The 16,494-nt window shown below is 40.2% G+C and overlaps 1 protein-coding gene across 1 annotated transcript in view; it reads left to right on the forward strand.

Annotated features, from left to right (window-relative positions):
- The window catches only part of NF2 (neurofibromin 2), a 70,180-nt gene that overhangs the window by 8,978 nt on the left and 44,708 nt on the right, over positions 1–16,494 (forward strand). The window contains 3 exon segments of the mRNA XM_015591015.2: positions 14,426–14,551; positions 16,434–16,491; position 16,494. The exon segment at position 16,494 is cut by the window's right edge and continues 58 nt beyond it. Coding sequence (XP_015446501.1) covers positions 14,426–14,551; positions 16,434–16,491; position 16,494 — 185 coding nt within the window.

Consider the following 16,494-nt stretch of genomic DNA (forward strand, 5'->3'; position numbering starts at 1 on the left):
TGCTCCTCTTTACTGGCTGTTCCCATTGCCCAGAACACACTTGGCTCCTGGCATAGACATTCTTATTTGCCTAGGCTCTGCTCAAGTGTTCCCTCCTCCTTGTGCTCAAGACCACTACACAGTTACTAAGTGATGGAGTCAAGGATTGAACCCAGGTCATCTGTCTTCCAGGCCAGCCTTCTTTCTAGTAAACTCTGCTACCCAAATAAAAAGCTCCAAGTAGAAAAAGGGGAGAAAAGGTTAGAAATCTGGAGAGAACTTAAGTATTTGATAAATAGGAAAAAGAGAGTAGAAATAGATCTTTCAAAGAACTTCCTAACTCAGCTATTTGTCTATGACATTATTTTGTTTATTGCATTTGGTGTAAGATACCATTTCAAACTGTTTTGTAAACTTGCCAGTGGGCTTAAAGTTTTGGCTGGTGAGTGATGATGTGCCTGACAAACCTCTGTTAAATCACCTTGGTGTTTAGCTTGTCTTTTTTAATCAAATGGACATTTTCTGTAAGTGAATTCTTTTTTCTTGCCACAATCTATTTCAACTTCCTTGCCTTTGGCCTAAAATGAGACTTATTTTGTAAATAGTTAAGTATTTTCTAGTTGCATATTTAACATACTTTATGCTCAGAATTCTCTTTACTATATTCAACCTGGTGTCTCCTCATAATATTTAGTGTGTCTACATAGATAGCAATTGGTTAACCTCTATTCTGAGACCCTTTCATGTACCTTGAAAAGTTAGTTATGTAACTTCTTTTAAAAAAAATTTATTTATTTAAATTAGTTTCAAATAAAGTACATTGGTTAGACATCTATATAGTTCTTAAAATGATCCCCCCAATTGCTCCCTCCCTCTCCTGGCCGTCCACCTAGCCATCATATTAATGCTAACTACATTTCCTCTGCCATGCTCCCCATCTCGTGCTCCCCATCCCCGTGACCAACTATCAGCTACTAATTTGTACTTCTTTAACCCTTTACCCCATTCTCCCAGCCCCTCAACCCCCTCCCCTCTGTCCATCACTAAATTGTCCACTATATTTGTGAGTCTGTTTTTGATTAGTTTGTTCTTTTTGTTCCTTAGATTCTGCATGTAAGCGAAATCATATGGTATTGATCTTTCTCTGTTGACTTATTTCACTCAGCATAATAACCTCTAGGTCCATCCATGTTGTTGCAAATGGTAGGCTTTTATTTTTTAATAAAAATATTCCATTGTATATATGAACCATAACTTTTTTTATCTGATTGTCTGTTGATGGGCATTTAGGTTGCTTCCATATCTTGGCTATTGTAAATTGTGCTGCCATGAACATAGGGGTGCATAGATCTTTATGAATTATTGTTTTGGTTCTCTTTGGATAAATGCCCAGAAATACAATTGCTGGGTCAATAGGTAAATCCATTTTTAATTTTTTGAGAAACCTCCAGACTGTTTTCCATAGCGGCTGTACCAATTTGCAATCCCACCAACAACGTATGAGGGTTCCTGTTTCTCCGCATCCTTGCCAACACTTGTTGTTTTTTGATTTATTGATGATAGCCATTCTGACGGGTGTGAAGTGATATCTCATTGTGGTTTTAATTTGCATTTCTCTGATGATTAGCAACCTTGAGCATCTTTTCATATGTCTATTAGCCATCTGTATTTCCTCTTTGGAAAAGTATCTGTTCAGGTCTTCTGCCCATTTTTTTAATTGGATTGTTTGTTTTTTTGCTGTTGAGTTATATAAATTCTTTATATATTTTTGGATATTAACCCCTTATCAGATGTATCATTAGCGAATATCTTCTCCCAAACAGTCGGTTGTCTTTTTGGTTTGTTAATGGTTTCCTTTGCTATACAAAGTTTTGTAATTTCTTTAAAGTCCCCTTCCCTCTCCATCCACTTCTTCCCCCTGCAGTTCAATTTTGGAACAGCCAGTATTTAAAGATTAGAGCACACAGAAAGATATTAAGGGGGAAAGTCCCAGCCTCCAAGATGCTCATAACTGGTTAGAGAAACAGGACACACATGAAAAGATAACACAAAGGAGTCCATATGTATCAAATGAAGGTGTGTTACTGTTGTGAGGGCAAGGAATTATTGTGCGTTGGGGCGAATGGGGAGCACTTCCGCTATCCACTTTACCCCTGGCTTTGAAGGCAGGTTCATGTCCATAGATGCAGGGGGAAGAACAGTCCTGTCAGTGGATCAGTGGGTGTTGCTTGAGCAAAGGCAGTGGCTGGGAATCCTGTGGTTTGAAGAGTGAGAGGAGAGAGATATGTTTGAATTGGTAGGTTCAGACCAGATATTGGAGGCCCTTGAAGGCCAGATTAAGGAGCTTGTATTCATCAGATGCAAGGGAGCTTTGAGGTTTTTCCTAGGAGAGTGATTTAGAGTGGTCGGCATGCAGAATGATTTGGAATGTTAGGGAGTAGGCGGGGAGAGGTTGGAAACAGGACCCAATTAGAAGGCAACCTCTTTGGGCCAGATGTCACACTAATACCTGAACTAGCTGGGGGCTGGGACTGAACTAGGCAGATTAAAGAAAGGTCTAGTGAATCCAAAGTCCTGGTCATGAGAAGAATGAGGCCAGGGATCCTGGTCTTATGTGGCCAGGGAGCAGAAAACCTAAGACCCAAGATTCAGGAGGTACCAAGGTCTAGAGCCAGTCCTTAGGCCCCAAAGCCAGCCAAGCAGGAGGCAGTTCTTGGGTATAGCCTGGCCAGAGCTGGACTCAGGAGGTCAGCACACTTTCTGCGTTTGGTCCCAGTGTGCAGTCAGGGTGTTACTTGTATAAAACCACGGAGAGCCCTGAACTGATGTTTGAATCCCTGGCTTCCAGGCAGAGCTCCTTTGTGTGACCTTGGGTACATCTCTTCTTTCCCCCAGGCCTCAGTGTTTCATCAGAAAAACAGGGGAGAAGAACTTGATTTTAAAAGCCCTGGGCTTTAACATTCTATATTAGGTGATGTGGGCAGAAGAAGCTCATTGCACAACTCTTTCATATTTCCTTCTTTGGTAGGAAGTCAACTTAGGATTTGAGCATATAAGTATGAGAGAAATCTTGTAGAGGACAGGAAGAATATTTCTTAGGGAACAAGAGCTGGCGTCCTGAAGAAGGTAAATTGCCTGGGCAATAGCCTTTCACTGCCACGTGCTCCATGAGTGACCTTGGTCTTAGCCCTCTAAACTTCAATTGCCACATCTGTAAAATGTGAAGAATAATAGTATTCTTCTTATAGGATCGTTTTAAAGCATGAACGAGGTGGACATTTACAGGTATTTTGCCCACAGCCTGACCCTAGTAAGCACTTGGTAAATATTAGCTTCTTATGTTATCATGAGTTGCGAGTGTGAGAACAAAGAGGAAGGCTCTCATGCTAGAGGCACTATGAATTTTCTCCTTTAATCATCTCCTTCATTCTTTGAACCTTCTTCAGGTTATCCATGCCTTTGTAATTATAGACCCTCTGGACTCTATAATTAGTCTAAATATGAGGAGCTTTCCCTTATACCTTATTCCTGTTTAAGGATCTTTTTTATAATGTGCTATATAATTGATCTATATTTAGCTTTATGCCCACTGTGATCGCTATCCATAAGATTCTTTCCTTATTTCTGCTATAGTTAATTATTCTCCGTTTTTTTTGTCCCTAATGTGTCATTTTGAAATTTTTTTCTTAGTTTTTGATGACTTCCCCAATTATTCATTCTAGTTTTACATTTTTGTCCAAGACACTTTGCTACTTGTTTAATTTTAATTTTAGGAGTTAAAGCATTTGAAGTTTTAAAAGCCTAGAATTGAGTTTTCTCAGAGCTGCTAATCTTTTTAGCCAGCTGGTGGTGAGGCTTCTCTGGTTTGTTACAGGATGATGTGTTCCATCTTCCTGCTTGTGCTTTGTCCAATTTAGATTATAAATCCACATTTTAGTACATTTTCAGCAAGTAAAAGTTTATTACCAAACTAGTGCTGACTTCAGGGGAAAAAATCTTTAATGAAATCTTCAGTCACTCAGGGTGCTTGTTCCAGTTTAGGAATCACTGTGGCACCGCTAGGTGGGGTCAGAGCACATCATTTCTAAAGACATTGGGCCTTTTTCCTCTTCCTACGCTTGCTGCTATTCTTCTTGCTTCTTTGCCAAATTCTAGCTTTGGAAAATTCACAAAACCTTTCTGTTAGTGAATTATGTTACTTATGACTTTCCCATCCACCTTGCCAGTTTTAGTCTCCTAGTTTTAGTAACTGGTAATATGACTTTCAGATTACACTTAAAACTGGAGTCCAGAGTAATTACTAAACTTATCTGAACTGATCTGTGGTTTTAAATTCACCAACAGCATATTTATCTAGTATCCTACTCATGATGATTTGAGATTAAGTCTCATAAACAAATGTTTAGAGTCTTAAGCCCACAGTAGTTCTCATTCATCTGCAGAAATTTTTACCAGTCCTACCCACTCATACTTATACCTTCTAATGCTGTCAAAGTCAGTATTATTAATTACCATGAAACTTAATCAAAAGATAAGCTAGAAACAAACAGAATGCTTAAAATTTCTTTCCAGGCTAAGGTGTGGGTTCCACATGAGCTGATTTGCATGAATGGATTATGCTCTAGCTCTGTTCTGGAAGGTTTTTGTTTTTTTTTAAGGAATGCACTTCTGCATATAAACCATAATTTTGGGGAAGGGCAGGCGGCATTAATCAGTTGGATAATGCTTAATCATGGGTTGTATTTCATGGTCGGCTAATTTTACCTCATGATTGGGCATTTGGAATTTAGCTTTGTGTCTATCTGCACTGAATTTACTGTCATTTCCTATTTGTAGCTCTCTGCAGAATTTTTATTTTTCGTATTTCAAGCATCGTAATCATTGATAATTGCTGAATATGAAACAACATACTTGGTACTAAAAACCTTCTGTTTTTCATCAGTATTATAATTATCATTTTTGTTACATTAGGGAGTTCATTATTATAAGTCAACTCTTGATTATTAAGAGAAAGGAAAAGATAGCAATAGCAAAACATGAGTAAGGGAAAAGAATGTGGAAAGCACACATAAGTTAACTGTTAAGGGTTATTTACATCCCTGAAAATGATTTTAAGTTATAGAATGAGATGTTAAAGAATTAAAAGAAAATTATTATACCAATGAAAAAAGTACTACGAGGTTTATAGAAAACCACCTCAAGCTCATAGACTCAGGGGGTATAAATACTGAAAGGCCATTTGATGGTTGTGGAAGCTGAGATCCAAAGAGGTTAAGTGACTTTCCCAACACAGCGGGTTTGGGTGTTTTATAGCTATTTGACAAGGCTGTGATTGCTCTCATGTTGTGAGCTAAATTCAAAAGACAGAAATTGTCTTATTTGTTTTGGGGGGTTGTATTATTTTTATAGCACCATAACCATATTTTTTTCCCTTTGTCACCTGTCAGCCCACTTTGAAGCACCTCATCTTCTTTTTTCTTGTAGCATCATAAAATCTGGGCATTGCACGGGGCATAAGAAATTGACAGATGATGAAACTGAGGCCCAGTTGAGCTGCATAGCTCACCCGAGGTTATAAGCTTGTGTGTGGTAGAAGGAGGGTGTTTAGGATGCAGATCCCCTCTCTAGGTTCACTGCTGCTGCCGTAACCTCTCTCCACTTCAGCAAGAAATGTGCTAGAAGCTGCAAACATAAGGACTCCCCTGCCCCAAAAAACTATAATTAATTTTGTTTTGAAAGACTTATCAGAGTTTAAAACCTCCATTTTGTGACTTCCCAACTTGCTGTGATTTTTTTCTTACTAGTCTCTTTTGTTCTGTGGAAATTTTTTTCTTGGTTGATTCTTTGAGATTTAGATTTCCTTGCCAAGGTATTTTTAGAGAGAAGAAATCAGTATGTGTCACCAAAGGGGGAAAATATATATACCTGAAAGCCCAATTATGCAATTAGAATTTTAATAAGGAATATCATAAATTCTTGTTTCATTGCAATCATTACTTAGAAGCCTCTTCTACTCAGAAGCCTCATTTAGTTATCATCATCATTATCATCAACATCAGCCAACCACAGCATTTATGGAGTGGCCGCAGATTATGCAGCACTTGCTTGGGTTCTGGGAGATTTGAAGTGTGTGTGCGCGCGTGCGTCTATGTGTTTGTGTGTGAGAGAGAGAGAGAGAGAGAGAGAGAGAGAGGGAGGGGGAGAGAGGGGGGGAGAGAGAGAGAGAGAGGGAGAGGGAGAGGGAGAGGGGGACGGAGCATGAGCATGAGCGTGTGAGAGCAAGCCCTTGCCTTCAAGGAGTTTAAATTCTGCAGAATTAGAGGAAAGACGGGAATTTTGCGTGCGTCTATGTGTTTGTGAGAGAGAGAGAGAGAGAGGGAGGGAGAGAGAGAGGGAGGGGGAGAGAGGGGGGGAGAGAGAGAGAGAGAGGGAGAGGGAGAGGGAGAGGGGGACGGAGCATGAGCATGAGCGTGTGAGAGCAAGCCCTTGCCTTCAAGGAGTTTAAATTCTGCAGAATTAGAGGAAAGACGGGAATTTGGGGAAAGGCAGACACCTCATTTTTCTGTTTTTGTAAAGTACATACTGACTCATGTCAGTATGATAAAGGGAGGGATCTTAGAAAGGTCTAGTTATGGATAAATGGAAGCACAGAGTTTTGCTGACTTGGGAGGGCACAGGCTAGGTTGTAACAAGGCAGGGCAATTGGTTGAAGGAAGAAGGAAGTAATTTCAAAGTGGAGAGCCTTGAAACTAATAATTTAAACAGATTTCACATACTGACAGAGATGATGAGAGGCCTGGGAGAAGAAAATTACTTGCTATAGTTGATTATGGCAGAAATTGACAGGACAAGAGATTGGTGTTGGGATTTTTTTTTTTGCAAGGAGGAGGTTTTGGGTTTGTGAGATTTTGCTCAGATTCAGATGAGCACCATAGGGGTCGTGACTGGTAGAGCAGAGAAATGAATCTTCTTACTTGGTAAAATACTGTTTTTATTTGAAGGATCTCCTTTTCTCTCATGTTGAGAAATAATGTCTCATTAGGAGTGGTGCATCCTTTAATTGCAACAGGAAACAGCACAATAGTTTTGCAGTTTAAGCTCCTGAGACATAAGAACCTGCTTCTGTGGTATGGTGATAGCACACTGAGTTTGGGAATATCAGTTTTACACCTGTATTACTGTATTTTTTAAATCTTCTTTGATTAAATAATAGATTTTAATGGAACTCATTATTCACTTACTATACAGCAAAATCATTTGTTATAATTCTTTCCATTGTTTTTATCTTGTAAATTGAGGTATCTGGCATCTGTTTTTTCAAAGTGGACAAAAATGAAGTTGTATTTAGGTTTGGATCTGGTACATTAGCATCTTAAATTCTCAAGTGTCCTATAGTAAGTAAATCAGTTATTGTAGGCCAACAGTGACTGCAAAAGTCAGTTAGTGATAAACATTGACAGGGGAAATCACAGTCATCCTTGGTTTTCCATTTCTGGAATAATGGTAAACATGGTACGCATGTCACGAGCCTGAGGAGGCTCAGTTCCTTCTGTTGATGTATCTGTAAGGAAGCAAATCTTTTGACAACTTTTATGGCAAGAGCTGGGGCAGCTTGTGAGCTAATTAGGAGAAACCCTGATAAGTGAATGCTGGGTTTGTCAGTTCTCTTTCACCTTCTGTGGAGTAGGTAGCCAGTCAAATAGCATTCCTATGTGGCTGATAATCTGGTCTCCCAGACCTCTATGAAATGGAATGTTGGCTTCTCTGGTAGCTTTTTGTAGATTTGAGTCTTCTCTGTAAAGCTGAAGTTTCTCTGTGGGTCCTAATTCTTAGGCACTTTATAGATAGCAAGAAAATCCATTCTCTTTCTTCAAGAAAGTTGTCTTTTTCTAACTGTGGCCTTTCTCTGTCATGTGGCTGGTTTTCTACTCATCCTATCAGCAAGTACAGGGATTCAATGGCTGGTTTTCTACACAATTGTATCAGCAAGTACAGGGATTCAATGGCTGCATGGCCTAAGGAAAGCATTGGGAGGAGTGCAATGTGAAAGCTGTGAAAGCAAAAAACAATGGCAGTTTTAGGGTTGTGAGTCTAAACACGGCCAATTTTAAGATGACGGTCTTGGACGTTATTCATAATGCTTCCCTGGTTAATAGACCTTAGTCAGCCTTGTAGGTTATTGGTGTCAGTTACTTCCTCTAGCTACGTTCCTGCTACAGAGAGTAAATGCTTAGTGCTATTTACTTAAAACATTCTAGGCTGATAAATTACAAGCACTTCACTCTGGGTAAAGCTAATAAATTCAGCCCCTATGAAAAAAAAATAACAAGCTGACAGCACTTAGTCCTGTTTATAAAGTTCATACACATCTATCTTTAATAGAAGCACAAGTGTATATATCTATGAAATAGTACTGCAGACTGTTAAAGTACTAGAGAGCACAGCCACAAAGCATGAAGCATTGTATTTCCAGACCCACTACCATTAGCCTCTACGCTTGAAGGGCATTTTGAGGACAAGGCCTGCATAGTGGGAGCTTACATGCCATGGAGTCCAGATTTATGCTCCTTCCTTCCTTTCTTCTTCCTGCAAATCACCTTTCTCACTCCTTACACTTCTTTTTTTCTGTCTGCAAAGTGAGCATCTGCCTCATAGCCTTCCTGTTCTTCAGAAGGCTGAGATGAGGCAAGTAGCTGCTGTAGTGGTATATGTGGAACAGTTTGAACACTGGCCAAGTGGAAAGATATAGGTTTAAATGAACATTTAATTAAAACCAGGAGCTGTTCTGTTTTTTGGCAATCTGTTCAGGAAAAATGACAAACCCTAGGACAAACAAAATGGCCTTTAGGCAGTAGAAGTACAAAGCCTGAAAAGCTTTTGTGTGATCACCTGATCACATTTCAGAAAGGGAAATGTTTTAATTAAAAAAAAAAAAAAATCCCACTGGTCTTGGCTTCTTAGAGACCCGGCAGGTATTATTATGGGATGCATGACTGCTCAGAACCAGTGATTGAACAACTTTGTTCCTAATCAACCGTGGCGAGTCTGAGCTTTCACATGCATTAGGCTGAAGCTGCATATTCAATACTGCATTGAACATTCAGTACTGCAGATAGGATAATTATGCTGCTTGTCAGATACTAGAAAAGTGCAAAGAACGTTCCTTCACTTTGCAACAGCTTGGACCCAAGTGGTAGACGTGCTGTTCCCTCCAGCTGGCATGACCTCCCTTTCTTCAGCCCCTTCACCAGAGGACACACTATTGCCTGGCTTTCAAGAGCCAGCTCTGACAGTGTCTCTTCAGTGAAGCCCCTCACCCCCCAGGGCCTCCGGAACCGAGTTGTGTTCCCACAGCACTCTGTTCTGTTAGTATTTACCAAGTTATGTTTTCGTTATCCATTTACCTGTCTTCCCTGTCAGACATGAATAGGGACAGTGTCTTGTCCCGAATCATCATTTATCTCTTGTCCCAAGCACAGTGACTAGGACGTAGTGGGTGCTCAATAAATGTTTGTCAAATGAGTGATAGCATGGTTAGCTCAATGAGAATTGATAGTGCCCTTTCTGATCTATCATCCATCATCCATGGAATAAAATAAGACGAGGGAGCTTTAAACAGTGCCACTTGAGAATATAAAGAGAGGAGACAGGGTAAGAATGAATAATAACTACCCTTTATTGAGTTTTTACTATGGGCAGGGCACTGTCTTAAGCTTTTTAATTGTATTAATGCACTTAATCCTTAGATCAATCTGCTAAGACAGGTTCTGTTTATTATCCCCATTGCGAAGCATAAGTTCAGTAACTTGCCCAAGGCCGCTGAGAGACAGAGCTGAAATTCATATCGATGTTAGATAACCATAGCCTATCTATGCCTTTTAGACTGGTTCCTGGAAAAAATTAGGCCCTAATGTCCTGAGGCATCCATCTTATGTAATGATTTAGCTTCTCACCTGTATATCTGGAATGGTACTAGTTATGATCTATCCTTGGGAAAAAGGAGAAAACAGTCAGTTGGATAACTTTCAGTGTTCTCTGGTTCACATGAAAGAGGCAGAGTTAGCTGACAAAGAATTGGTTTTAGATGGTAATTTTCTCCTTTTGGAAGCACAACAGTATTCTCTAGTCTCTATTCTTCAGTCAAACTAAACTACAATACTTTAATTTCATACAAGGACCATCTAAACTTTTTTTGCCTCTAGAACTTTGCTTATGCTATTTCCTCTGCCTGAAACATAATTAATTCTCTGCTCACTCCTTCCCCAGATCTTCACTCGGCTTCTCTTTCCCATCTTAAGAGTCAATTTAGATGCCATTTCCTATCCTTCCAAGATAGAGGGTCCCTACAGCCTCTGGGTCCCTGTCATGGCACTCACAAGTGTTGTAGTGCTGAAAACGACACCTGGAGTTGATTGTTATATGTGAGTCGAGGGAGGCGGTTATCTATCCCTGACCGGTTCGTGCCCTAGACCTCTTTGAGAGCCAAGACTGCCTCTTTTGTTTCCCATGTATCATATCCCCTGTACCTCGGCTGGTGCTCGGACACAATGTGTGTTCACCAAATATTTGTTGAAGGAGTGGATGGACGGGTGTTCGTTTTGCCTTAAGTTTTCAAGTGTTGGGTTTTTGAAGTAGTCAAGTCTTCTGTTGGACAGCCATCATTTTCTGTGTCTTGTATATATGTACTCGGTTGGACACTGTGGAGAAAAGAGACATGACGGATGTTGCTCTTGTTCTGGGCACCTACAATCTAGGGAGACATTCAGATGTTCAGATCACCGCACAGCATCAGCACAGTGCAGTGAGTCACTGATAAAACTGTAAAGATGAGCATGATTATGTTCTGAGCAGTCAGCCAGAACCAAGGAAGCCCCATTTGCAACCCAGGACCTCCTTTCACGGGGAGCCTTGAGAACCACCTGGAGCAACTGTGATCAATGGTTCTTGTTTGTAAAGAAGTAGAAACCCAAATTAGGAGGACTAAGCAAGCCTCATACACCTGGGGAAGGGCATGTTGAAAAGTATATCCTCAGGTAGGTAAACAACACATTGGCTGTTAGATTTAACTGAAAAGAAAAAAACTTAATTACGTAAAAAGAGAACATTTTATTTTATAAATAGAGCTAAGACTAAATCAGATGTATTTTGGATATCTCTACCTGGTTTCCTCAGGCGCGTTATCTCATCTAAAACTTAATTAGTCATCTGTTCCATCCGAAACTTGCTGCTTCTCCTGTATTCCTTCTCTGCTTTAATCCACCTAGTGTTCAAATCTGAAATGTGGTGTCCCTCTTGATTCTTTCTTCTTCAGTCTCCATTGGCATTCAAGCATCAGTTCTGTGATTGCCTCCTTTTCATTTTCCAGGCTGTCTTTTCTCCCTCCCACTGCCTTCATCAAGGCAGGAATTGGCCTTTCTACCCTTCTTGCGTCTAGGCTCCTTTCCTCCAACTCATTCTCCACCCTGTTGTCAGAGCACATTCCAAAAGGCAGATCTGATCCCATCACTCCTCTGCCCAAAAGTCTTCAAAGATTCCATGGTGAGCCACCTGGCCCCACATCATGCCCCATTCCCACCACGCCCCCTCCTGAGTTCAGGCTGTCTGTTTCAGCTCTACCAGATGACTTGCAGTTTTCTTTAGATATTGATTTTTTATTTAGACTTGTTTCTTTTTGCCTTTCATCTAACTCTCACTCGTTCTCTAAAGCCTCTTCTGACCTGGGTCCTTGCTTCAGTCTCCTGCATAGGCCATGCTTCCCGTATTTTGCATCCTCAGTGTCTAACGTTGTTTGGCACATAGGATGTATTCTGTAATGCTTGTTGGAAGAATAATTGAGAGGTAGCAGAAGTGTTAATTTGAGCTATAAAGGAGCAATATCTGGGTCCTCCAAGAATGAGTTTTGTTTCAGGGTGGGAGAAGAGTGTTAAGATACCAGTTACTTACAGGAAAAGGTGGCTGGGGAATAGAACCCCACAGAGGAAGAAAAAAGGCAATTGAGGAACTAGGGGTTGCCTACCTTAGATCACCATAAAAAAGTCCAGTGTCTGCTTTAGCAGGTTGCTGAGGAATCTGTGACTCAGTTTCCTTATTTATACAAAAGGAATAGCTCTACAGTAGGTAGACCCAGCAGGTAGGCTCATTTCCAACTCTGACATTCTACAATTTTACAAGTCAAAGTGAAAAATCTAAGTAGGGCATTTTGAATTGACGTGAGAATTTTTTCCCTTCTCATTTTATTGCCAGCTCCATGGGAACAAAGACATTGTCTCTTTGCATTCAGCAGAGGTAGTTTTGCATTTTACAAACAAAGAAGTACGAAGAAATACAGGAAAATTGCATTAATATGATGTTATGTTTGAGAATTTAAACTCCCAAGTCGAGAAATTCACTCATCATTTTTTTCACAGCTTTCTGTTTGATGCCCTACACATCCCTTTTGCAGACAGCCCCATTGTACCAAAGCCGGGCCTGGCCTGGCCATGGCTGTGAGTTATAATGGATTGGGAATCGTTACCTTGATCTTCTTGGCCATCTCCAAGTTAATGTCTGTTTAACTTTCCCAAGTTAATGTCTATTCTTTAGTGTTACATTGTCTTGTAGCAAAGTAGTCATTTATGATATATATACTATGTACTGGCTTAAAATAGAGACAAGAGGATAATCAGCATCCTGAAGCTTATAGTTTTCCAAAATAATATTTCTTCAGTGAAGTCTGTCTGTAGGAACTAAAACCCGGAGTGAATTAAAAAACCCTTTGTCCTGTTGTCAGACTAGGAAATGGGTGTGCCAAGAAGCATTGAGCCTTAAAAGGGGGAAGGAGATGACCTTTTAAAAATAAAATTTGTCATTTTATTTTATTCTACTCAAAATAATTTCTAAAGACCTCAAGTTTGGTAGTGTTCCAGGGGCCTCACTAAAATCACAGAGGGGACAGGGGCAGAGCTGGAAGGACAGATAGGAGAAATGGCCCTGGTGAAGGACAAAAGGTGTGTATCTCAACCACTTGTCTGCTGCGGTTTTGGTGTCCTTCCATCTAGGTTGCTACTTTGCCTTTTGACTTTTACTGCAAGCATAGAAGAGGGATGAGCTCTCTTGTTAAGTACCTCATAGGGAACACACTGTTCATTCACATATATTAAAAATAGAAGGCCTACTTGAATACTCTGTAGAATCAGGTTTTAGCAAAAGCCAAACAGATATTAGAGGTCTAACTTATTTTTTCCTTCTTGCTTTTATAACAAGACTCTAAATCTCAATTTTTTTTTTCCATTCCTTTTCATTGTGCATCTTCAGTGTGCCAGGAACTGGGTGGAGACTTCTAATGAGGGTAGAAGGACAAACACTTCTGAGTCGAATGGTGATATTCTTCCAGTGTCTGGCACCCTTGTATTTGAATCCCAAGATTATTCTTAGTATGACCACTGACACTGTGATGTGCCTCATATGCTCATAACTGTACCAAGCATACATTTGAATGTCCACCTGATACTCTGGGCCCTTGGGGGTCAGGGGTGGCGGGGCGGGGCAGTGAGCAGCAGCTAAAGGGTGGTATGGAAACATCCTGGATTGTTTAACTTGAAAGCCACAAGGTGGCAACATTTACTAAGCTGCTGGGCATTTTCTTCCCCTATTAAGATGTTGAACTTGCTTTTCCAGCTATAAGTGAATAGCTGAGAAAAGGGTTTATTTAGTAGCCATTGCTTCAGGTCCTTTTGAGAGTGAGGCTGTAGGATAAGCACAGTATTGTGTTTTATTGTATATTGATGTCTATTCATCCTCTGGTTTAGATACAGGAGAGTTTGAAATTACTCCATGTGACCATGGGCAAGTTGCCTCCTCCCCTTTGGCCTCAGTTACCCATCGGGATAGGAGAGACCTATGATTGGACTAACTAGGTTTCTAATGGTTCTTTTTCTGTATGATTTATGATTTTGGTTACAGCTTCCTCCCCTATATTGCCTTTTTAAAAAACTTCTAGTAAAACCAGCCTTTAAATTAAAACAAAACAAAACACTAGCCTTGTACCAAAGGGCAGGGTCATGATTTTTTAAAAATTAATGACAAAATCTCAAGGAAATTAATGTCCCTAGAAGCTAGCCATCTCCCTGGATTAACTCAAGAGGCTAAACTCTCCTAAATGAGGATGCTTATTTACCAGCTTTCCTAAATTAGCTTTCAGGATATTAAGATCTGTAAGGAACTGTCCAAGGGAGGTATTGTGTATGCTCTGCAGTAATTAAACCATTAAGCTCTAATTGGTATTTTCTCACTCATGGTTTTGTGTAGGAAGCTTTAAAATTATTTAGGAATTCTGTGTTTATCAGCCATCTTAGTGTCATCCCCACATTTTGGAATCTGAGTAGAGAGTGCAAAGAAAAGGTTTTTGTGAGAGCAGATTATGCCTTTTGCTCACAATGTGTTTCCCTCTTGGTTTGTTATATTGCAGATGAAATGGAAAGGGAAGGACCTATTTGATTTGGTGTGCCGGACCCTGGGGCTTCGGGAAACCTGGTTCTTTGGACTGCAGTACACAATCAAGGATACTGTGGCCTGGCTCAAAATGGACAAGAAGGTTGGGCTGGAACTGGATGAAAGCAGTAGGGCTAGCTTGTGCTCTGGTTCTTCCCTGAGCATGTGCCCGGTTTGTTTGCTCATCATGGGACATGACAGAGACGTAGTAGAGAAAGGGGCAAGTCCTGAAATAAGTCATGCAGGAAGGAGGTCCTGGAGAAGCCACAGGTTTTCTACTTGTCCCAGGCACACAGAACCAACCAGGATTAAACTATTGCGATCCCTGGCTTCTTTACTCATTGCTTTATGCTGTTCAATTTATTGAACCACGAGTTAGGCTTTGTGAATAAAAATTACATATATACATTTTTTACAATTTATGTCTTTGAAAGCTTTTCTTGGGGCTCATGTGCTTTATGGAATTTTAAAAGTCTTTGAGAAACACCATGGTCCAACTCAATTTAATCATTAACATGATTTAAAGAATAAAGAGTACCCTGGTCCCTGTGGTAAAGGAAGACTGTCCATTTTGTTCTCATGATTTTCTGGGGCTTCTGCAGCCTGCTGGATAAGTCTAGGCTCCTAGCACTTTTCATGTGGCTTAGAAATGGATATTGCCTAGGGAAACTGCCCTCTGCCTGGGTTCATATATGCATACAAAGGCATACTTACCTACTTACCTGCCTCCCTAACCATGAGGACAGATGAGAGCAGGGCCATGTACTTCTGACAGCAATTCCTAAAAGACACCTGAATCTCAAAGTAAGTCAGTGTCTAATTCTTATCCCAAATGGAATCCCCTGCAATTGCCCACCTGATTTTATTATCTGCTACATTGCATGATAAACAGAGAAAGCCGCCTGTCTTTTACCAGTTTTACTCTAAACTCAAGTGTTCAAATCATGTTTGCATATGCACATACTCATCTGAATCTTCATGTTCGAATCCCTGCTGGTTTTAAATTTCATAGAGTAATTCCCAATGATCATGAACATCAAAATGCCACTGTGTACCAATGTCAGTGAGACTGTTCTAGATCAGGTTTATTTTCAATTTTCTGGGCACCATCAACTGGAATTTGGGCAGGGGTACAAAAAGTGATCTGTCAAAGACAGCAAAATTTCTGTATCTTTTTGTGATTCTCAGCAAAGTAAATTTAAATCATAACCTGAGTGTTGGCCAAATGGATATTAGATTGGGGGCATCAGGAACCAGGATACCTGCTGCTCAAAGGAAATAAATTATGACACATGTTAATGGAGCTTTGGAGCCTGTCACATGGCATGTTTATGGCCTGAAATGAAATTCATTCTGGAGAGCAGATGGTTCAAGCTTTTCAGTGGGTGGATGAAATTGTTAGAAGATTAAAGGCAGTGTGGTTTACTGACTGTGCCCAAGTATTTTGTGGAACATCTCTAGAGGTTCCTTGTAACAAAAGGCTGCCATAATGGACATGTTTCACTTCTGTTGCTCAGTTAATGTTTAGGTGATTTCACAAAAATCTAGTTCATCTCTAAGTGCCATTCCAATATGGACCTAAATGTTAGGGGTCAGCAGCAAGGAAAAAGAATAAAGGCAGATTCCACTACCTCAGAAAATTCAGCCTACCATAAAGGCTAGCGCCCAGGACCTTAGAGTTATAAATTTCTAATTTTTAACTATCTTTGTGGCCATGAGAACATTTGTACCTTAATCTTGGCGCCACTGACTCCTTGAGGATATTAATAAACTTGGTTCAAAAATGCCATGTGAAGTAAATACTACCTCTCGTTATAGATGGCTTTGTGAATGCCTCAAATTGAAAAACCATAACTTCTGGGAAATGTGATGAATTTAGAGGGGAAATAATATTTATACGTTCCCTGCAAAAGGTTCTTTGATAGTGGCATGGGAGGAAGAGGTGCTAATATAGTTTGTTTGTCTTTTGCTCTGCAATTCTGCAGGTGCTGGATCATGATGTTTCAAAGGAAGAGCCAGTCACCTTTCACTTCCTGGCCAAATTTT

Source organism: Pteropus alecto, unplaced genomic scaffold, assembly GCF_000325575.1.
Source record: "Pteropus alecto unplaced genomic scaffold, ASM32557v1 scaffold190, whole genome shotgun sequence".
NCBI classification, from domain to species: domain Eukaryota; kingdom Metazoa; phylum Chordata; class Mammalia; order Chiroptera; family Pteropodidae; genus Pteropus; species Pteropus alecto.